A 24,136-nucleotide genomic window follows, 5' to 3' on the forward strand; every position below is an offset into this window, starting at 1 on the left:
ACCAACCTGACTTCCTTCCACTGCTTTTATTCTCTAGCCAACTTTCTCTATCACCATCCATAGACTAAACTCTGTATAGTAAGTCTTCTGAATGAAAGAAAACTTGACATATTGCAATGATCGGGAACCCAGGGGCCATAATGCAGCCATGATATGGTTTCATATATGGAGGGAGAAAGCTCATTAAAGCAGGAATTTCTATCATTAATTGATGTATTCCAAGAGCATCCTGCACATAGTAGTTTCTCAGTAAACACTGAGTGAAGAATGTTTCCCCGTCTCCGTACATACCCATTCCTTCTTTTATTCCTTCCTTAAATATTTGCAATGCACTGCTGTGATACACACAATATGCTAGAAATCCAGGCTTTTATGGTTGACCGGGTAAACTGTGTTCTGGACCTCAATGGAATAATCCAGACTGGTGGGATCTGAAAAGGGTGTTCCAGAAATCTGTTTCAGCATTTTTGATCATCTCAACAACCAGGACACATTAGAGGCACTTTGTGTACATTGACCCTGGACATAAACATCTTGTCTTGTATATAACAAACCCATGTAATTATAAACTAAGTGTGTACCTTCATGAACTCTCAACCACCTGCTAGAAGTCATGAAGGTGAAAAGTCTGCTTATGTGATTATCAGGAACTGGAATGTAACTCTAAGTTGCAAAGAAGCAAAGTTTTTTGTCTAGTTGTAAAATACACTGAAATTTTTAGAAATGAAAGTACAGTGTGAATCAATGGACGATCATCCTTTGTTTGGAACTTTACCAAAAGTGGTTAAGTGTTGTCACCATTAGCCACACCACTAGCCATCACCACTGTTAATGTCCACTTACAGTTTATAGCTATCATAACCACGCTCCCTACATAGAGAGGGAGTCATCTGACCACATCAGCACGTCTTCTGTTGTGGTCATGCCAGCATAATTACAAATTGAAATACACACTAGTTAAGAATAGTGTTTATTTGTTTAGATCAGTATTTTGAGGTTTTAAAAAATTTATGTCAGTTGTTCACACATTGTTAAGTTCATTTCAGGATCATAAAGAGGTGGGCTGAAATTCATGTAAAAGGAAAAGAAGCTCAGAAATGTGAGCTACTGGTCTAGACAATAAGCAAGTCAAATAATTCCATTTGTAGGAAACAAGTGAGGCGCTTTGACAGTAAACATTGGGAAAAACTACTTTATACAGAGTAGTCACGGCAAACCTTCCAAGAATGTCAGGATTAGAGAAAAGTGCAGGGAAGAAATTTTCAAGCAAAAAGAAGAACAAGGGAAAAATTAGCAAGATCCTGTCTCAAAAAAGTAAAAAAAATGGCTGGGGATAATACTGTGGGTTCAATCCCAGCTAGCAAAAACAAAAATAAAAACAAAAACCAGCTATGAAGATTGAAAGAATGTAACTTGTTGCAAGAACTTGAAAAAAAAAAAACAGTGATCATGGGGTAGTGAATCAGATGGGGGCACAGGGATGCAGGTGATGAGTTTCCTGGCAGGCACAGAATTAGCATGATGTAAATGCTTTTGATATCTTTTCACTGAAAAGATCACATTTCCCTGCTACCAAATTTATGTAACATTTCATTATGAAAAATAGCCTCAGTAAAATATTGTATAATTTACAACTATAATGATGTAGTATATTTGACAGATTTAAAACATGTCCTTCTGTTCATAACTTTTACTGATATTAATGTATATATTCCTTCATTTTTAAAGATGATAAAATCCAATGTACTAGCAATATATATATTTGGTATTGTGGGTTGAACTCAGGGGCTCTCGACCACCAAGCCACATTCCCACCCTATTTTGTATTTTATTTAGAGACAGGGTCTCACTGAGTTGCTTAGCACCTTACTGTTACTGAGGCTGGCTTTGAACTCGTGATCCTCCTGCCTCAGCCTCCCAGGCTGCTGGGATTATAGGTATGTACCCTCCTCCCTCCTGCACAAAATATTTTGAGGCATCAACATGGCAGAAAAAAATGGTAGCAAAGGCCGAGACCATTAGTGTCACGATTGTTGTTCCAGGAGTCCCAGCCACACAGAAATGAAGATGTGCATGTAACCTGGCAGCGAGGGGACTATGTTGACTGACACATGGATGGTGGGTCCAGGTCTCCTAGGATCTAGACCCTTATAGAGTCCCAGTAAAGAGACCCTTGTGAAAGTCTTCCAGAAAGTTTTTTTTTTTTTTCCCTATTTTTCCTGCATGTTATTTGACTCAGATACAACAGAGGAGTAAAAAAAAAAAAAAATCAGATGAGTCCTGGGGAGCCTAATCAACTGGCTTAGACCAACATTTCTTTGAGGATAACTAGGACTCCATATTCAGCAGAGGCTCTGCCATAGTATTAAAATCAATAAATTAATAAATAAATAAATAAATCAGCCTACATATAAGTGTTATGATCATTCCTGTGATCTCATTTACCATCCCAAGAACAAAGCATACATAAGGTTAATACCAAATGGTTAGTTATATATGGGAATCCATTTTAAAAAAAATACTGGATTTTTCTTTTTTAATCTAATTTTCTTTTTCCTGCTTAGGTTCCTACCTGGAAAAGAACAGCCACAAGTAAGCTTTATGAAAGATATAAGGAACATATATTTCACGAACCTATCTAGCCAAAAAGTCTAGTGAGGTCAAATAACAAGAGGTGTTTCATGAAACCCTAATAGCTTCACTTCAGAGTGACTTCTGGAGGAGGAAACCATGCCGGGTTCTGTAGTTGTATCCTAATGCTCTGAACCCTGCCAGTCCATGTGTAGACTATGCTGATAATGAGCCTATTATATCATAACAGAAAGCAAACTCCTGCTGACGGCTCTGCCTTGCTTTTCCTAAGTACTCTCTTCCTCTCTGTTTGGGCCTTTGACCTTACGGTATCCTCAAACCCTTCTAAAGATCTTTCTCCCTCACCTCCACAGTTATAATCAAAAAAAGTAAAAATGGAACAGGAAAATCTAAACAAAATGACCTCGATTTCCTTTTCAGCCTTCACCTTCTGTGACCTCAGCAGCATCCAACATGATCAACCAGTCCACTACCATTTGGCTGCACTTCAGCCTCCAACACAGCTGTTATCAGAAGAGGTGCCATTTTCCTCTCCCCAGACTCCTCCATCAGCCTTCCAACTTTTTCAAAGCCAAAGCAAGGAAGCGGAGAGGCTAGAGGAGTGCAGGGTAGATGAGGTTGAGACAGGACAGAGTGGAAAGTTCTCAGGGACCTCACCCAGGAGACTATTTGCAAGAGAGGACAAATCAGGCAGAAGCAAACAGACAGGCTGACTGTAATAACTGTCGAATGACCAATGCCTCAGTATCATACGTGCTTCTCTGTTCTCAGAATTTCCATCCTATAACTTCAAGGTCTACAAGGTCATATGATAGCAAGTGAAATCATAAGGGAAATTGACTTTCAGAGATGCCAAGTGAATCTGTCCAATGTCACTCAGCTGATGAAGGCCTACTCCAGTTTTTTGAAGTACCATGAGTTCCATTTTAATACTGATCAAGTACTCATCAAGCTACTAGGCACTTGCTGGTATTGAAAAGTATCAAGATTCTTCAAAATGCCAATCAGAATACATGTCTTTGATACATGTCTACAAAGTTTTATTGTATATACTAGAAATAAAAACAGTTCATATTTTATTCTAACGACTTGGCAAAGAAATATATTGAATATTATTTTATTTCCTTCTATTTCAATATAGTAGTGTGAGAAAAGCTTTTAAGCCAGGTGGCTCGAGAGGCTGAGGCAGGAGGATCATGAGTTCAAAGCCAACCTCAGCAATTTAGTGAGGCCCTCAGCAACTTACCAAGACACTGTCTCAAAGAAAAAAGTGGGGCGGGCTGGGGATGTGGCTCAGTGGTTAACCCCCCTGGGTTCAATACTCACTACAAAAAAAGGGAAAGACTTGAAGAACTAAATTGGAAATATAAATTCATATTCTCAAGCTAGATTTCATAGAAAAACAAATGTCAACAGTTCATTATCCCCACAGAAATACATTCTCTCTTACTAAGCATTTGCTTTATTTTCCCTTTCAATTAGTTTTAGGTATTTTTGTCATTAATTTTACTTTGATGTGTACCTTATACTGAATCCACACAGATTAGACAACTGTGAAAAACGAAAATGCTTACATAGTTTATATGATAAAGATACTGAGCTAAAAAACAGCAGAGAAGATTCATGTCCTTAATATCAAGGTTTTTCAAAGTACATTAAAATTTACATTGCATATAAAATCTGAAATCTGTAAAGTCCAATTCTAATTTTAAAATATGAAATCACCTAGAATTAAAAGGTAGGCCATATTATTTTTCAACAAAAAAAGATTATAAAAAAATTCTATTTTTTGATATTTTTTCACTGAAAAGATCACATTTCCCTGCTACTAAATTTACATAACATTTCATTATGAAAAATAGCCTCAGTAAAATATTGTATAATTTACAGCTATAATGATGTAGTATATTTGATGGATTTAAAACATATCCTCATAATTCTGTTCATAGCTTTTATTGATACTAATGTATATATTTCTTCATTTGTAAAGATGAGAAAATCCAATATACTAGATAATAATTTCAAATTGTGCTAAATATTATCTGTAAAGTATTCTTTCTTAAAAATGTCACATACTAGCTGGCCACAGTGGTGCATGCCTGGAATTCTAGTAACTTGGAGGTGGATGTAGAAGGATCATAAGTTCCAAACCAGCCTGAGCAACTTAACAAGACCCTGTCTCAAAATAAAAAATGGGCTAGAAATGTAGATCAGTTAAAGGACCCATAGGTTCAATCCTCAGTACTGCAAAAAACAAACAAAAATCCAAATACCTTGAAGCACTAGGAAGCAATGTTTCCTTCGAGTATTACTTGCAAAACAACTGCACCCATGTGGTACCTTGTCATTCATATAACAATGAAGTGGCATATATGCACTTTTGAAAAATGATAAATCTGGTTAAGTGAAACTCTAGCAAAGCAACAAACAGCTAAATAAAGAATTATTTTAAGTGGAATTCCTGGGATACTTTTAAGCCATGCACTTGCTTACCATTCATTATTACTCGTTACTTTCTTTCCCTATTTATCAATCTGACTGTTTTCTATTTCATTGTCCTCTCATGAGAACATCAATCACTGCCCAAATTCCACAACTTAAGGGCATTCATACAGCGGTGACTAGTGCTATCTGCATAGCTCAGTTACGATAAAGCAATTATGTTCCCCTGGTGTTGGAACAATAACAAGACCAGATGCCATGTCTTTTCCTGCTTCCCAGAAGAACCCTGCAGCGGAACGTGACATGCAGAAATCACCTGGATGCATGTGATCTACCGGGAGGCTGATGTGGATGCTAACATGCAGGTTCGGGCTAGATACTGAATCAGTGAACCCTGTCAATCTAGCTGATTCCAGTGCATTCTGCGAATGCACAGAAGGATCAGATCCATAAAATTATCATCTGTCAGAGCCCTGTAAGCAGGTCATGTGTCTCTTTAGGAGACTGATCTGGCCTTGAATAAACATTAGGAGGGCAGAGGATTTGAAGCTGCGTGAGGTCTATGTTTGTATTTTTAATGCCATAACCATCTATTTTCTTAGGTTTCTAAAAAAACAGCTACCACTTTAACTTGTTGAATTGACAAATTCATCAAGAAAAGGCAGTACACACATATCACATTTTAAAAGGGACTTTGTGACTTTGAAAGAGGCATGACCATGGAATCTTAAATTATGTTAAAATTCTTCTAATTCCATAATTAGAAATTTGATTTATTTCATTGTGTTAAATTGGATTAATCTCGTTTCTTTTTTTTCCACATTAAGTGCAGAGAGAAAATTATGCAAATATACTGGGTTGGAAATTATTTCTCTTCACTGTGCAAACCACCTAATTTGCCATAGTAAACTGAAAAAAAAATGGTAATAAATGAATAAAATGTGTTCCCCCAAAGAAGTGAAAAATATTTTGAAATTTCTGGATAGGGCAAGTCATTTTTAAGTTCATCATTTCACCCAGTTGAAAAATGTCAGAAGAATGTAAACTACAAGAAAATAATCAGGATGTAGCAGAAACACAAAGATCTTAGCTCAGTCCGATTCCCCCAAGCACCTTCTTCCGTGTTTTCTGATGTATATTTTATTACAGACTTGTCTTCAACAACCCCTCAGGATGATCAGAGACAGTATATACCTAATCCTAACTCTATCATTGCAAAGTACACATACACATGGAGAAATTCCAATAGAACATGATATAAAATCTGGTGATTAACAAATATCAGCAAGAAAAAAAGAAGAATGAGAAATGACAAACATATAGTCTTTACAAATTTTTAGTTGTTAATGAACATTTATTTTATTTATTTATTTATATGCGGTGCTGAGAATTGAACCCAGTGCCTCACACTTGCTTACCACTGAGCCACAATCCCAGCTCCCAAACATGCAGTCTTTGTGAAAATATCTTTACTTTCATACACATTCCCAGGGGGAATGAGTCGATATTCTTATTTTCCTGAAAAGTAGCTGAGACATAGAAATAAAAAATGAGCTACTTTTTTGTTTATTAACGGATCGTTCTAGAAGATGGAGCACTGTTGTCATAAATGTGGCTTGTTTAGAGAGGATTAAAAATGTTTTTTAAAGCCTGATTTAATTTGGAGACGATCTTGGTATCAGGCTTTCGTTAACTCTGCTACAAAGCAAGGAACCCATGGGTCTTGGATTTTGCTGCTTCAAGACCTGCCAGGCCTGCTTGGCTCTGAGAGGGCTACTTCTATGAATTTACATTTCCAAGGTGTCTTGTGTAAGTGGGATCATGTGCTATTTCTCATTGTGTATGTGGCTTATTTCACATAGCACATTGTGTTCAATTTCAATGACATTCTGAATAGCAGGTTTATGCAGCCACGAAGGAAAATGGTCCCAGAGAAATCATGCATTTTTACTTAGCTGTAGAAATTAAATTTACATTTTCTCAACCCCAAAGCAGATATTACATCAGTACTGGGAAACCATTATTATCTGCCCATGCTTTCTCTAATTAACTTGGGTAGCTGGATTAATAGAACACTCAGTGAGAACTATCTTTTGGGGGTCTCTTTAAACAAACAACTCTCAAGGATGTCTCTGCCAAAGTCATACAGAAGCAGTCAAGTGGAGGTTCTCATGGGAGCACCCATCCTTTCAGACCCCCTAGAATGTTCTGTGAATTCTTCTCTTTCACTTGAAAGACAAAGAAGAGAGAATAGGCCCAAGCTCCCTCTAAACCTTGAACTTTTACTGAGCTCAAATTTAACCCACAAAATCATGTCAGGCTCTCTATCTACTATGTAAAACATCATGTATCCTTTTTTTTTTTTTCAAGGAGGATTTTTTTCTTAGTTATAGATGGACACAATACCTTTATTTTATTTTTTTATATGGTACTGAGGATTGAACCAAATGCTTCACATGTACTAGGCAAGAGCTACAACCCACGTTATGTATCTTAATTAAATCATTTTAAAGAGGCAGTTGGCATATCTATTCTCTAATTTTTGCCACTCAATAAACATATTTAAATCACACTGAATTCCATATCTCCCAAATTTTCAACTAATCTTTTATCTTGAGAATCCTCTAAATATTTATGTCTCTAATATAGAGATTCACGATTCTTTATTCCTCAACATTTGCATAGTTAGAAATATACGTATCTTTTATCCTGTTATGTTATCCCAGTACATGATCACGTCCTCAGTGGAGACCACATTTAACTTCACCTAGATAGTTCCTGACATATCATGCGGATGGTTTTTATTTTGGGCAATAACATGAGCTTTCTTTTTTTCTATACTGTTATATTTGAGTGCACAAATGAGCATCTTTTAAAAAACACCCAGCCATCAAATTAGCATTAATTATTCACAGCGCCCTGTGAAAGCCTGGAAGCTGAGCTGTGTTAAATGCTCCAAACCTCCTGATGTGGAATTTAGCCTTGAAAGATTTCTCCCAAGCATGTTCACTGAACATTAAACATTATTAAACTCAGTCGCAAAAATGATCATAAGCCTGGGCCCCACAGGAGACCTCTCTGGCTCATCTGATTTCAAGCTGTAGAAATACCTGTGCTGCTAGTAACCAAGATATTAATATTGAACATACATTCTTCAAGCAATAGCTAGGGTCTTAAAAGACTAAATGACAAACACTCTTCTGAAGTATTTTGAGTACATGGATTCAACTCTCAAACAGAGCAGTGGAGAGAGAGAGGGAAAAATATTACTTTCATTTCCTAGGTGAAAAATATAGAGATATCAATCAACTTGCTTCAAAACTGGGAAACCTGTGCTAGAATCAACAATAAAATCTTGCTCTCCTTGAAGTGTAGGGAGATATGTCTCTCCTATCATATCCTTAAATCAAAGCTGTTTCCTGTCAGTGCTTAACTATAAAGATCAGGAGCCAAAAAATGGCACAAAACAGCCTGTGGAGAGGGCACTTGGATCAATGGTGTAGATCTTTCTGATGGTGGCACGTCTATTTTTTGTGTTATAGATCATGATCTTAGATGATTTCATGGATCAGATTCTTTCTTCTTCTCTTACATAGATGCTTTAAAATGCCAGTAGTGGGAAACAAAGCTTCGCACACCTATAATCCCAACAGCTTGGGAGGCTGAGGCAGGAGGATCATGAGTTCAAAGCCAGCCTCAGCAATGGCGAGGCACGAAGCAACTCAGTGAGACCCTAATAAAATATTTGTATTTTATTTTGGTAGGGCTGGGGATGTGGCTCAGTGTTTCAGTGTCCCCAAGTTCAATCCCCAGTATAAAAAACAAACAACAAAAAGAAAACTGGACCAATATTCAAGGGTAAGTAATTAAGGTTTGTAGGGTTTACAAATGACATAATTTACATTAAGGTCAAAATGGCAGCATGCCCTTTTCCTAGAATCAGTATAGAAAATTTTGGTTCTCCAACCCTAAGGGAATAGTGCCAGGCCCCTGAGTGGCCACTGCAAGTGGGAGCTCTGTAGGAGCCACACAGTGCAGGGTTCCTTCCAGGACCTGACAGCCCTCAATCAATAAAAACTGGATGATTTATTCATTTGTGGTCCTAGACCATGAAAAATCAGGAACCTCAAGGTGAGACAGACTTCACTTTTCATATCACTTGCAGCTGGTGTCAGATGGGGTCTTTTCCTTTTTCTGTGTAATAGTTGTTAGCTCCCTGCCCTAAATAAGTTAGATAACTGAACAAAGTCAAAAGCTTATCGTTTCACTTTCCAAAAGTGAGGCTTAACCTTGCAACTAGTCTACTGTTGATTTCTACTTAAGCTAATACTATCTTCTCCAAGTTCCTCTGGTGATACCAGCTGAGTGTTAAATGTGCATTTAAGATCAATTTATAGGAAAGGAAACATTTTAATAGCTGATACTAGTTAGGGGAAAGACTGTCTCATAGTTCATTCTAGAAAGAACTTCTCTTAATACTTCACAAATAAAAGTCACATTTTATTTTAAATATAGGAAGCCTAAAAACAATTGACACAGAAATACGAAGAGCATACAAATATTCAGAAAATATTCACCTTCACTAGTGACTCACTAAACAGAAATTAAAGCAATATTGTGTAACTCTTATACTTTAAGCAGGTATTAATATCTGTATACATAGGATACATAGTGCTTAAACACTAGTACATTCTAATGTTGGCATTGTCAACTGGTAGAATAATTTTGAAAAGAGGTGTATCAAAGGCATAGCCACAGACAACATTCAAACTCATTCACTGTGCAACTAATCTCACATCTGAGAATTTATCTCAAAGGAGTTATTCAACGGAGTAAAAAACCATATGCTCACAATTGCCTTTATAGATTTATCTATGAAAACAAAACTAAAAAATCAAGCTAAAAGTCCAACAATAAATGATCACTTAACAATGGCAAATCCACACAATGTTATATTATGCTGTGATTACCATTATCTTAAAATAAGGTTGAAGGAAAAATAATCCATAGCAGTCTGTACAGCACAGTTACAGCCAAAAACATGGGTATGCTATCAGAAAAGGCCAAGAATGCAACATGTCAACATAAAAATAATTGATCAAGAATGGTGAAATTAGGCACGGAGATCCAAGATGCCACCAGAGGGAGGCAGTATTCTGTGTTGCTACTGACCTGGGACTCAAGTACTGAGAATGCTGCTTCTCTGCTCCTGCACAGGAATCACAGCCACCATGCCTGTCCAGGGATCCAGGCCTCAGAATAGGTCTCCCAACTACTCGCCCTTGCCAGATTACCAGGTGCCCAAGCGAGACCATTGGTGGCAGCACCTGTGCAGAACTTTTGGCCACCCACCTGAGCAGAAATCATGGATGCCACTCCCATGCAGGACGCCTGGCAGCTTCCCATGAGTATGAACTCTGGCCTCCACTCCCATTTAGACCCTATCTACCAACTTGGGGCTCCCCTGGTGGCTGCCATCTTGGGTCTCTGCAGCAGCAGAGATAGTACCCTACGCTTAGTACCCTGCCTGCACCCGAGAACTTCACACAGGCCCTGTAGTCACCTGAAAGCCACATGCTGCACACCACAGATCTTGTCTCTGAACTCATGCCCAACGCCATCACTCGGCTCCCCCTACCTGGACCGACACCCCATCATTGAAAGCAGGTGCCTCTACTTTGGAGAACCTTCATCACCATCTTCAGTGGGGGCAACTCCTAGTTTGGAACTCTGGCTGGCCAGATACCTAGTTTCTAACTCCCTCCTCTCCCCAGCAGTCGCTAGCCCAGCACAGTGACACCCTGGTTACCTTTACCATCCTGAGGGTGAAGATACCAGCTAACAACAGATGACCCCACCTATTGGATGAGAAGGGAAACAGGAAAGACACCGATCTCCAACCCAAACAATCCCTGTTTCTTCCTTTCAGATTTTTTCCCTCTCTCTATTCTCCCGCTCTCACATCCCCAACATATGTCAAACCAAGTACTTCTGAATAGTATATTACAGTTGTATTGTATATTCTTTTTTTCTTATTTCCCACCAAATTTCTACTAATTTAACATTTTTTATTTTTCTTAATATATATGTGTTTGTTTTGTGTACTCTACTGTCTTCCCACTTGTCTACCAAAAAAATTACTTCCTCTCCCTTCTCCTGCCACTAATCTTCCTCTTTAGATTTCTCTTTCACACTCCCTAATATATAATAACTCTATATCCTCACCTCCTATCTCCTTAGCATATCATCCTACTCCTCATCCCTGGTTATTTGTCCACCATCAGAAACTGTAAACCCTTTTACAAACCTACTGAGTATATAGTAGATAATAATTGAGTTCACCATTTCTGTACATTGTGACCAAACTGTAAATGTCTTAAAAGCAAACATTTGTTTTTAGGGTATATATTGTTTTTATTGGGATCTGTTAACATTGTCCTTCACCTCAAAGGAAAGGTGAAGGGGCACTATAAGCCTATACGGTAAAAACAGTAATGCCTCAGATCCACAGTGCTTGAAGGGAAGACACATAAACAATGTGAAAAGACATGGGAAGAAAGTGCCCAAAACAAATCAAGACACCACATTATTACAATCCATGCCCAGCTCAGCAAAAGAAATGACAGAGAAGAAGTTCAGGATGTACATAATTAAAATGTTCTGTGAATTAAAGGATGATATAAGAGAACAAATACAGGCAGCAAAAGATCATTTTGATAAAAAGCTACATGAAAATAGGAAGCAAAAGATTACTTCAATAGGGAGATAGAGGACTTTAAAAAAAAGCCAAGCAGAAATCATTGAAATGAAAGAAACAATAAAACAAATTAAAAGGTATTTGGAAGACAGGACCTCAGACAATGAAGACAAAATATATCATCTTGAAAAGAATGTAGACCACACAGTGAAAATGGTAAGAAACCATGAGCAGAACATTCAAGAAATACGGGCTAGCATAAAAAGACCAAATGTAAGAGTTATTGGGATAGAGGAAGGCATAGAGTTCTAAACCAAAGGAATGAGTAACCTATTCAATGAAATAATACCAGAAAATTTTCCAAACATGAAGAATGAATTGGAAAACCAAATTCAGGAGGCTTACAGGATGCCAAATGTACAAAATCACAACAAATCCACACTAAGGCAAGTTATAATAAAAATGCCTAATATACAGAATAAGGAGAGCATATTAAAGGCCACAAGAGAAAGGAATCAGATTACATATAGGGGAAAACCAATTAGAATATGTGCAGATTTTTCAAGCCAGCCCCTGAAAGCTGGAAGATCCTGGAACAACATATATCAAGGTGTGAAAGAAAATGTATGCCAACCAAGAATCTTATATCCAGCAAAATTAAGCTTTGGATTTGATGATGAAATAAAAACCTTCCATGATAAACAAAAGTTTAAATAATTTAAAACTAGATAGCCTATACTACAGAACATCCTGGGCAAAATATTCCATGAAGAGGAATTGATAAACAACAATAATCAGCAAAGGAACATATTACACTAAAGGAAAAACTAATAAAAGGAGAAACCAAGTAAAATTAAATAACAAAAATAAACAAAAAGTGTTAGGAATACAAATCATGTCTCAATAATAACCCTGAATATTAATGGCCTAAACTCACCAATCAAAAGACATAGACTGGCAGATTGGATTTAAAAAAGACCTAACAATATGCTGCCTCCAAGAGACTCATCTCATAGGAAAAGACATCTACAGACTGAAGATGAAGGGTTGGGAAAAATCATACCACTGGCATGGACTGTGGAAGCAAGCAGGAGTTCCATTCCTCATATCAAATAAAGTAGACTTCAAGCCAAAGTTAATAAAAATGGATAAAGAAGGATATTTTATACTGGGGAAACATTCATCAACAAGACATAACAATAATAAATTTATATGCCCTATACAATGGAGCATCTATGTTCATTAAACAAACTCTTCTCAAGGTCAACAGTCAAATAGACCACAACATAATAAATCTGGGTGACTTTAACACACCTCTTTCACCACTGGATAGATAGTCCAAACAAAAGCTGAACAAAGAAACTATAGAACTCAATAATGCAATCAATAACTTAGACTTAACTGACATATATAGAATATTTCATCCTTCAATGAACGAATACACTTTCTTCTCAGCAGCACATGGATCCTTCTCTAAAACAGACCATATACTATGCCACAAAGCAACTCTTAGCAAATATAAAAAAGTAGAGATAATACTCTGTATGTTATCAGATAATAATGGAATGAAATCAGAAATCAATGAAAAAATAAAAAATAAAAGCTACTCCAATACCTGGAGATTAAATTATATGCTACTTAATGAACAATGGGTTTTAAAAGACATAAAGGAGGACATTAAAAATTCTTAGAGGTGAATGAGAACACAGATACAATTTATCAAAATCTCTGGGACACTATGAAGGCAGTTCTAAGAGGAAAGTTCACTGCATGGAGTTCATTCCTTAAAAGAAGAAAAAGTCAACAAACAAATGACTTAACATTACATCTCAAAGGCCTGGAACAAGAAGAAAAAATCAACACCAAAAGCAGTAGAATACAGGAAATAATTAAAATCAGAGCTGAAGTCAATAAAATTGAAACAAAAGAAACAATTGAAAAAAAATTGACAAAACAAAAAGTTGGTCCTTTGAAAAAATAAATAAAATTGACAGACCCTTAGCCATGCTAATGAACAGAATGAGAGGGAAACTCAAATTAATAACATCTGTGATGAAAAAGGAAATATTACCATGGACATTACAGAAATACAGAAGATAATTAGCAATTATTTTATTCGAGTACAAACCTTCAAAATAAGAAAATATTGAAGGCATTGACAAATTTCTAGAGTCATATAATTTGCCCAAATTGAATCAGGATGATATACACAATTAAAAAAAAAATCAATTTCAAGCGATGAAATAGAAGACACCATCAGAAGCCTACCAACCAAGAAAAGCCCAGGACTGGATAGATACACAGCAGAGTTCTATAAGACCTTTAAAGAAGAACTGATACCAATACTCTTCGATTTATTTCAGGAAGTAGAAAAAGAGGGAGCACTTTCAAACTCATTCTACAAGGCCAATATCACCCTGATTCCAAACCAGGCAAAGACACATCAAAGAAAGAAAACTTCAAACCAACATCTCTAATGAACATAGGTGAAAAAATTCTCAATAAAATTCTGGCAAATTTCGAATACAAAAAGATAGTGCACCACAAATAAATGGGGCTCATCCCAGGGATGCAAGGTTGATTCAACATACAGAAATCAATAAATGTAATTCATCACATCAATAGACTTAAAGATAAAAATCATATGATTATCTCAATAGATGCAGAAAAAGCATTCAACAGCATATAGCACCCCTCCATGTTCAAAACATTAGAAAAACTAGGGATAACAGGAACAGATCTCAACACTGTAAAAGCTATCTATGCTAAGTTCCAGGCTAACATTATTGTAAATGGAGAAAAATTGAAAGCATTCCCTCTAAAAACTGGAACAAGACTAGGATGCTCTCTTTTTCCACTTCTTTTTAACATAGTTCTTGAAACACTGGCCAGAGTAACTAGACAGACAAAAGAAATTAAAGGCATATACATAGGAACAGAAGAACTCAAATTAGCACTATTTGCTGACCATAAGATTCTATACCTAGAAGACCCAAAAAATATTCACCAGAAAACTTCTAGAACTAGGAAATGAATTCAGCAAAGTAGCAGGATACAAAATCAACACTCATAAATCAAAAGCATTTCTGTATATCTGTAACAAAGTCTCTGTAAGGGAAAAGAGGAAAACTATCTCATTTACAATAGCCTCAAAAAAAAAAAAACTTGGGAATCAACCTAATAAGATGTGAAAGACCTCTAGAACAAAAACTACAGAATGCTAAAGAAAGAAATTAAAGAAGAACTTAGAAGATGGAAAGATCTCCCTTGTTCTTGGACAGGCAGGATTAATATTGTCAAAATGACCATACTACTAAAAGCATTATACAGATTTTGTGCAATTCCACTCAAAATCCCAATGACATTCCTCATAGAAACAGAAAAAGCAATCATTAAATTCATCTGGAAAAATAAGAGACCCAGAATAGCTAAAGCAATCCTTAGCAGGAAGAGTGAAGCAGGTGGCATCACTATACCAGACCTTAAACTATACTACAGAGCAATAGTAATGAAAACAGCATGGCAGGGGCTAGGGATGTGGCTCAAGCGGTAGCGCACTCGCCTGGCATGCATGTGGCCCGGGTTCAATCCTCAACACCACAAACAAACAAAGATGTTGTGTGCGCCAAAAACTAAAAAAAAATAAATAAAATAAATATTAAAAATTCTGTCTCAAAAAAAAAAAAAAAAACCCAGCATGGTATTGGCACCAAAACAGACTGGTAGACCAAACCAATGGTACATAATAGAGGACACAGAGACTAACCCACATAATTACAGTTATCTCATATTAGACAAAGGCACCAAAAACATGCATTAGAGAAAAGATAGCCTCTTCAACAAATGGTTCTGGGAAAACTGGAAATCCAGTTTAACAAAAATCTTGTAACAAGATGAAAGTAAACCCCTATCTCTCACCATGCACAAACTCAACTCAAAGTGGATCAAGGACTTAGGAATAAAACCAGAGACCCTGTGTCCAATAGAAGAAAAAGTAGGCCCAAATCTCCATCATATTGGATTAGGCCCCAACTTGCTTAATAAGATTCCTATAGCAAAAGAATTAAAATCAAGAATTATTAAATGGGATGAATTCAAACTAAAAAGTTTCTTGTCTGCTGAAACAATCTTTTCACTGAAACAATCAGTGAGGTGAATAGAACCCCTACAGCTTGGGAGCAAATTTTTACCACTTGCACATCAGATATAGCACTAATCTCTAGGATATGTAAAAAAAAAAAATCAAAAGCTAAACACATACACACACACAAAAAAATAATAATCCAATCAATAAATTGGCCAAGGAACTGAACAGACACTTCTCAGAAGAGGATGTACAATCAACAAATATATGAAAAAATGTCCAACATCTCTAGCAATTAGAGAAATGCAACTCAAAACTGCTGTAAGATTTCATTTCACTCCAGTCAGAATGGCAGCTATTAATAACACAAACAACAATAAGTATTGGTGAGGATGGGGGGGCGGGGGAAAGGCACACTCATATTGCTGGTGGGACTGCAAATTGGTGTAGCCAATATGGAAAGCAGTATGGAGATTCCTTGGAAAACTGGGAATGGAACCACCATTTGACCCAGCTACTCCTCTCCTCGGTCTTAAAAAGGACTTAAAAACAGCATACTACAGGGACACAGCTAAACTGTGGAACCAAGCTAGATGCCCTTTAGTAGATGAAAGGATAAAGAAAATATGGTACATATATACAATGGAATATTACTCAGCAATAAAAGAGAATAAAATCATGGCATTTGCAGGTAAATAGATGGAGTTAGAGAAGATAATGCTAACTGAACTTAGCCAATCCCAGAAAACCAAATGCCGATGGGGCCGGGGATGTGGCTCAAGTGGTAGTGCACTCGACTGGCATGCGCCGGGCACTGGGTTCGATCCTCAGCACCACATAAAAATAAAGATGTTGTGTCCACCAAAAACTAAAAAATAAATATTAAAAAATTCTCTCTCTTAAAAAAACCCCAAAAAACAAATGCTGAATGTTTTCCCTAATAGAAGGAGGCTGATTCATAGTGGGCTTGGGAGGGGGAGCATGGGAGGAATAGACAAACACTAGGTAGTGGTGGGAGGGGAAGAGAGGTGGCATGGGGTTAGGAATGATGGTGGAATGAGATGAACATCATTACCCTAAGTACATGTATGAAGACACGAATGGTGTGAATATTTTGTATACAACCAGAGATATGAAAAATTGTGCTCTATATGTGTAATATGAATTGTAATACATTCTGCTGTCATATATAACAAATTAGAATAAAAGATTAAACAACCTGTACACTTGGAAAAATGAGAATTCATACCCCATTTGATTCAAATGTATGTCAAAATCATTGTATTGTCATGAGCAACTATTAAAATAAATAAATAAATAAATAAAAAATAAAAAAGAATGGTGATATTACAGCTAGGTGTGGTGGTGCATGCCTGTAATCCCAATGGCTCAAGAGGCTGAGACAGGAGGATTGTGAATTCAAAAGACAGCCTCAGCAACTTAGCAAGGCCCTAGGCAACTTAATAAAACCCTGTCTTGAAATAAAATATGCAAATATATTAAAAAAAAAACAGGAAAAGGGCTGGGGATGTAGCTTATTGGTTAAGTGCTCCTGGGTTCAATCCCTTGTATCAAAAAAAAAAAACAAAACACAAAGAATGATGAGATTAGGAAGTATTTCTACATCCACAACAATTCTTTTAATATCTCTTCTATTTTTAAATAGTTTTAAGTCATTGCTTCATGAGGCAAGGTTATATCAAATGGGTTGGCATCTCCGGGAGGTAATACTGGCACAGCATCCCTGTGTACACTATTATCTCCAGTCTTACTAACATTGTACTTCCATTGAAATAAAAATTGTAGTTGAAAAGTGATGCAGAAACCTGTAGCCTTAGGCCATTATTGATTTTATAATATAGAAGAATGCAACGTCACATGGTAACTTCCTTTTTTTAAAAAAAAATGGCTTTAGCAACTTAAATGTAAAGAGAAAGAAAGAATAATTGGATAACTACTAGATTCTGATATATTTTTTTTTCTGGCAATGGGGACTGAACCCAGGGTCTTATACATGCTAGGCAGGCGTCCTATTACTGCACTACATCTTTCAGCCTGGAATAGTGAACCTCCGTCATCTTTTTGGCTTATTTCCTTTCAGGAGCTCTGGTTCTTTACCACTGGGAGTTAAGGACCACCTTGAGAATTCACGGAAGCTAGAAAATGGTCACTTGTACACAGACTAAAATACTGACACACACTTTTCAAAGGTCTACACTTGTCTTCCCCTCCCAGACTCTGCTAGAGGATCCACACATTTCCAGTGAGGAGACCCATGTCTCAAGAGTGTTATTGAATCTCTCCCCTTTCCTTCGAAATGCAAATAAAAAAATAACTGGTGACTTTTTCTTGTTGTCTATCATGAAGACAGTTTGGTACCTCGGAGCTAAGTTGTTTCATTCTTAGCCAGTGCAGGAAATGTAGGGAAGCCCCCAAGTTCCTTCCATAACTCTGGGTACTATGCTGAGTAGTCCATATATACTCATAGTCTGTAATAAACTTTTTGATAAATATTACTATTCCTAATTTTACAGATGATGAAACTGAAGGTCAGAAAATCAATGCTTGCTGAATCAGGAATTAAGGGGATATTCTAAGATTCAATGTCAAGTCTGATTAAATCCCAACACTCACACTTAAACATAGTTAAAAATTAGAATAAAATACAGGTAATATCCTAAATACATAGAAAAATCTTCACAAGTCTGAATGATCACCATATTCAATTTACCAATAATGTATGAATACCAGAATCCATGAAAAGGTAACAAGTGTATTTAATACAAGGTGGACTAACATATTTTTTTTTAATTTTATTGCCTTTGGCAGTGAAAAAGCAATTACCTCTTCCAAATTGCTTTGGTTTATTAATATCATTCTAATGCAAATGAGAAATAATTTCTAAATGTGTTTTCATACAGATGGGGTTTGGAGTGACTTTAGAAACTACAACTATTATAAAAGCTGAAATTGTACTGGATTAGAACAAAGAAAGACTACATAATTTGGCATCCTAAAAAGTTATCCCATGATGCATTTACAGACACACATAAATATGCTTATATAAAATTACATATATTTTAAAGTTTGCTTCATTTGTATTACTGTCCAGCTGTAAAAGAAAAATTTCGGTCATTATTGCAGAACTTTGAGGAAGAGTCAATTGGAAGTGTTAAATGGATACTGAAGAAAATCATGAAAAAATTATTTTGAACTTGAATCAAACAAAAATCCATGTGTTCATAGTTCTATTGTAACACAGGTGTTAGTTAAAATGAGAAGCAGCCAGGATATAGGAATCAAAGAAAGAAATTTTCTAGAAAGAAATAGTTTAAGAGCATACAACTCCCTGAAATTAACTGTAGGATACATTATTCATGTGACTATTTTAGATTCATAGAGACTGACATTTCTACTAAGTAAATGTGTCATTACTGTGACCATTTTCATTACTAAAACTATTCAAAATTACTGGTGGAATGAGTTTGGCAATTTGAATATTTGGCAATTTGAGCTGCAGGTTATATACTTTCCCAATTCACACCAAAATTTCTCTGCAGGAAAAATAAAACAAAACAAACAAACAACAAAAAACCCAGCAGTTATTTCAGGTCTGATAAGATTTTTAGAAAATAGGGAAGTCTACAGGAAATGATTATTCCAGATGTTTCTTAAAACAAGATATATTCTATGCTTTTATAATTCTGTAAAAATGGATTCTACTGTCATGTATAACAATAAAAATCTGAAAAAGAAAACCCACAGGGACAATGGAACAGGGATGGAAAATTTTCTAAATTAATGTAAGGGGCATTTGAAAAGTTTCAGGAATTTGTGTAAAGTAGCTAATGCCCAGAAATCTTTATATGCCGAGTGCATGAATTGCCAGCCATACCAGAGCCTGTAGGAACACAATCGTGATGAACACAATCTAATGTGGACCAACACAAGGAATGGCCTTCTGTATCTTTAGACAGTTTTACATGAAATACCATGAACGATCATGGAAATCACTTAAAATTAAGCCAAGTGTGTCAGAGCATATTTTAACAAAACAGAAGAAATGGTTACCACACAGATATTTTTTAGTAAGTATTTTTCTTTAAGTAGAGCATAAGTTGGAACAATTAGAAACAAAAGAGGTAACTTGGAAGAAATTTTCAAACATGCTTAATTTAATTGACTTTAAAATATTTCTGCATGTTATTACCACAAATATTTGCAACCTTGTGATTTTTTATATTTATAGGCTCTAATTTAATTTTAGGTTCTGGCATATTTTTGAAGGCCTCCCTACAATAAAGCTAATGACACCATTGTCAATAATGATATAATCTGTTTTAAATTCTCTTGAAACTTATTATTCCTAATTTTACAACTGACGCTTAGTAACATAACAATTATCATAAGATTAGATCATAAAGTTATCAAAATGATACATTGATATAAGGATAAGATCTTTTCTGTAAAAGCTCTGAATCAAATTCAAAAACCCAAAGATTCAGGCCTGGTGTCTGTAAAAGTTGGTGTTAAGTGTTTCAAAACATTAGAATCTCTGGTTTGTACACAATTAAATTCAAAACTTTTAAAGTGACCAACAACAATAAAATCTTAGTTTGCAGCAACATAGGAAGTCAAATCATCCTGATTTATAGGAAGGTCTCAGAAACAAACCAAAAGATTAGTGGCTATCAGACAGACCCAGCTCTCAGTCAACAAGTGCCTGACTGCAGCTGGGAAAAGCATTTCCATTTTCCACCAAGTTTTCCAGACCCTTCCTCTCCCCACAAGTTACTAAATGGATTTTAGTAAGATACCATTTAAAACCAGAGTCACAGTTTTACTTGCTTTAACCACCTTAGCTGTTAAGTAATAACTCTGAGTGACATTTCTAGGAAGCCAAAAAAATCTTGAAAAAGTAAAGCAACTAACATGATTTTAGCTTGAGCTCATTAACAGTTAAGGGCATTCTCCTTTTCTTGAAACCACACCACACATCTGCCTTGCCTCCCTCCCAGTCTGCTTACCCCAGGAATAATGAATTTAGTCTGAGGAGACATAAAGCGTCTGTCAAGCATGCCAGCCCAGTTCCAAGGGGGCACAGCACTCCAGCGGGAATACCCTTCACGGGAGCAAGAACTCCGGACCAGCTAACCACGGCCAAGTCTGGCTCTGCTGAAACAGCATAGCAATCACTTTCTTTTTCCTTGCTGTTTTGGGGTGTGTAATCTTAGTCGGTATGACTTTCTAAAGTTCTTCAGATGACAACAGCTCTCCCTGTTCCAAAACCAGTAAGGCACAGCAAAGAAGCCCATCAAAGTCAATTAGCAAATGCAAGTGGGAGGGTCTCTTTCTACTTTGAATGACGTCAGCTGGCTTGGAAGAAAGAGGCTCGCAAACTTGTCAAAGCAAAGTAACACTTCATTAATATCAGATGCATGCCTGCAGGCAGCACTGGTCACAAAGTGCTTAGATAGTTTCTGCAGTATAGAAAAATAGATTGCTAAGAGCTTATCCAGTTGTGCATTCAACTACTGTCCTGAAAAAGTGTGGAATTAAAGCAAAAGCACTCTTCTATACCCACCCAGTGAAGAAATATTTTCTTTTTGGCCTATGAGAAAATGATATCTTTCTCTTTCACTGCCTTTAAAGTTCTCAATGCTTTTGGAGAAGATATTTTATAGTCAAAGAAGTATCAGGATAAGTTTATGTTTAAATTAAAAACTTCATCAAAAGATACTCAGAAGTGAAATAACAACCACAATATTCTTGAGAACATATTTGCAATGCATATGACAAATGGCTACTATCCAGAATTACATTTTTTTTAAAGTCACTAAATAAAAGACCTGCAACCTAAAACAAGAAAAATAGACACAAATAGATAAATCACAGAAGAGAAGATCCTACTAACCAGTAAATAGGCTTAAACGCTTCGCTTCCTTAGTAATCAGGAAATAGAAACCAAAGTCATGATTTGCCATTTCATGCCCCTCAGAATGGAAAGATTCAAGAAATCTGAAAATACCCCATCTTGGTGAAGATGTCAAGCAGGGGCTGGCAAGGGGATGGTTCCTGGGCCAAATCTAGCTAGCTAGTCACCCGTTTTGCATGACCTACAAGCTAAGAATGTGTTTAACATTTTTAAATATTGGGGGAAAATATCAAAAGCAGAATGCTGCTTTGTGACCCATGAAAAATATATGAAATTCAAGTCAGTGTTCCTTGTGGAGGCAGTGGCACACACCTGTAATTCCAGCAACTCCCAAGGTTGAGGCAGGAGGATTGCAAGTTCAAAGCCAGCCTCAGCCATTAGACAAGGCCCTAAGCAACTCAGTGAGACCCTGTTACTAAATAAAATGTAAATAAATGGTAAGAAATGTGGCTCAGTGGTTAAGCACCCTGAGTTCAATCCTTGGTACAAAAAAAATCAATATTCCTAAATAAAGTTTTATGACAACAAACTACCCTTTTCTATACATATATGTTCTATGGCTGTGTTTGTCCTACATTAACAGAGTTGACTAGTGGTGACAGGGGCGATGTAGCTCACAAAGCCTTCAATACTTCTGTTGCCCTTCACAGAAAAGGTGTGCAAAGCCCTAATGAAGAACAGTCAGACATTCATATACAATTGGTAGAGCAACAATTGTACAGTGACATTAGAGACTTGACAGAACACAGGGCCTCACACGTGCTAGGTGAGTGCTCTACTGCTGAGTCACAACCCCAACCCCTAAGCTGAAGAACTTTAAGATGCCTTAGGAACCTATGTGTACAAGGGCTCCCCTTTCTCCTCATCACCCCCCCCCCATCCCGGCAAACTGGTTATCTCTTGTATTTTTGACAGCAGCCATCCTTTGAGCTGCCTTTCTTGTGTTCCCGTGAGCTAATTTTATGTCTTTGATGAGGAATATATTCAAAGTTCTCTGTTTTTAAATTGTGTTGTCTCTTTTCTATTGAGCTGTGAGCTTCTTATGTATTTTATACATTAACCCTTGATCAGATATATTATTTGCAAATATTTTTTCCATTGGCCACTTTTTTTCTTTTCTTTTTTTTTTTGGTACCAGGGATTGAACCCAGGGGCACTCCACCACTAAGCCACATCCCCAACCCTATTTTGTATTTTGTTTAGAGACAGGGTCTCACTGAATTGCTTAGCACCTCACCCTTGCTGAGGCTGACTTTGAACTCAGGATCCTCCTGCCTCAACCTCCCGGGAGGCTGGGATTACAGGCGTGTGCCACCATGCCTGGCTTACCTCTACATTTTGATGACTGGTTCTTTTGCTGGGAAACTTTTGAGTGTATTCTAGTCTCACTTGTTTATTTGGTATGCCATCCAAAAAAAAAAATCACTGCCAAGGCCAGCATCAAGAAGCTTTCTCCTCATCCTTTCTTCCAATTGTATGGTTTTTGATATTATACTTAGGTCTTTAATCCATTTATAGTTGATTTTTTTGTGAATGATATAAGGGTTAAGTTTCATCTCACTAGGGGTATAGCAGAGCCTGTACCTAGCAAGTATAAGGCTTTGAGTTTGATCCCATGTAACATAGAAAAAAAAAAGAACCACCTATGATAGGATTTCTGTAAAGTTTGAAAACATGCAAAAATACTATATACTTTAGGTAATAAAACATATAAAGATTAATATGAAAATGATGTGCCAAAACCAGAATCATGTTTGTGTCTCAAGAGGAGTGTAATTGAAGGGTTAATGGGGGCATGGCAATTGTATTAGTGATATTTTGTTTCTTCTATTTGTTATTGTGTTATTTTATATGCTTCTTTGTTATTATTTTAAATGTAGAAAATCAGGAAAAATGTTAAGAATTATGGCACAAAAAGTTGCCAGATCATTACAATGCAATTAAAATATTTATGGGACACTTATTATGTAACAAATAAAGAAAAATGTTGGCCAACAATTTGCTTTAACAATAAGGATAGCATTGCTAAAAATGTTGAGGAAAAACCTGTAAGGAAATATATGCATTATTGTAACTGTGGTTGTGGGTTGCTTGGAAGTAGTTTAAGACTTTTTTTTTTTTTTTTTGAAAAATTTAGTAATTTTCAAGTGTTTAAAATGGTTTATATTACTTCTTTAACCTCAATTTTTTTCAGTGTCTAACAGGCAATCAAGGATTACCTAATTTTCCATGAAAATTACAAACCTTTATTTAACTCACTATTTACTCTGAATTAGGAAATTTTCTCTCACTATGAGGGCAGAAAGTAACTTGTAGAAATCATAAAGAAGATCCCCAGCAAGGGAGGGAAGGAGGAAGGTATTTGCCCAGTAGAAATGCAAATGTA

General features: G+C 36.4%; 1 protein-coding gene across 11 annotated transcripts in view; it reads right to left on the bottom strand.

The window, feature by feature from the left end:
* Cacnb2 (calcium voltage-gated channel auxiliary subunit beta 2) overlaps positions 1–24,136 on the bottom strand; it is a 372,470-nt gene that overhangs the window by 169,760 nt on the left and 178,574 nt on the right. Inside the window, exon 1 of one of the 11 annotated variants that reach the window (XM_046423021.2) lies at positions 20,843–22,533. The exons of the other annotated variants lie outside the window; for them this stretch is intronic. Within the exon in view, the coding sequence (XP_046278977.1) occupies positions 20,843–20,893 (51 nt within the window). The 5' untranslated portion in view covers positions 20,894–22,533. Of the gene's footprint in view, positions 1–20,842; positions 22,534–24,136 lie in introns of those variants that run through there. 11 annotated transcript variants of the gene reach the window in all.

Source organism: Marmota monax, unplaced genomic scaffold, assembly GCF_021218885.2.
Source record: "Marmota monax isolate L192 unplaced genomic scaffold, Marmota_monax_Labrador192_F-V1.1 WCK01_AAM20220418_F8-fsc00098, whole genome shotgun sequence".
In the NCBI taxonomy this organism is placed as follows: domain Eukaryota; kingdom Metazoa; phylum Chordata; class Mammalia; order Rodentia; family Sciuridae; genus Marmota; species Marmota monax.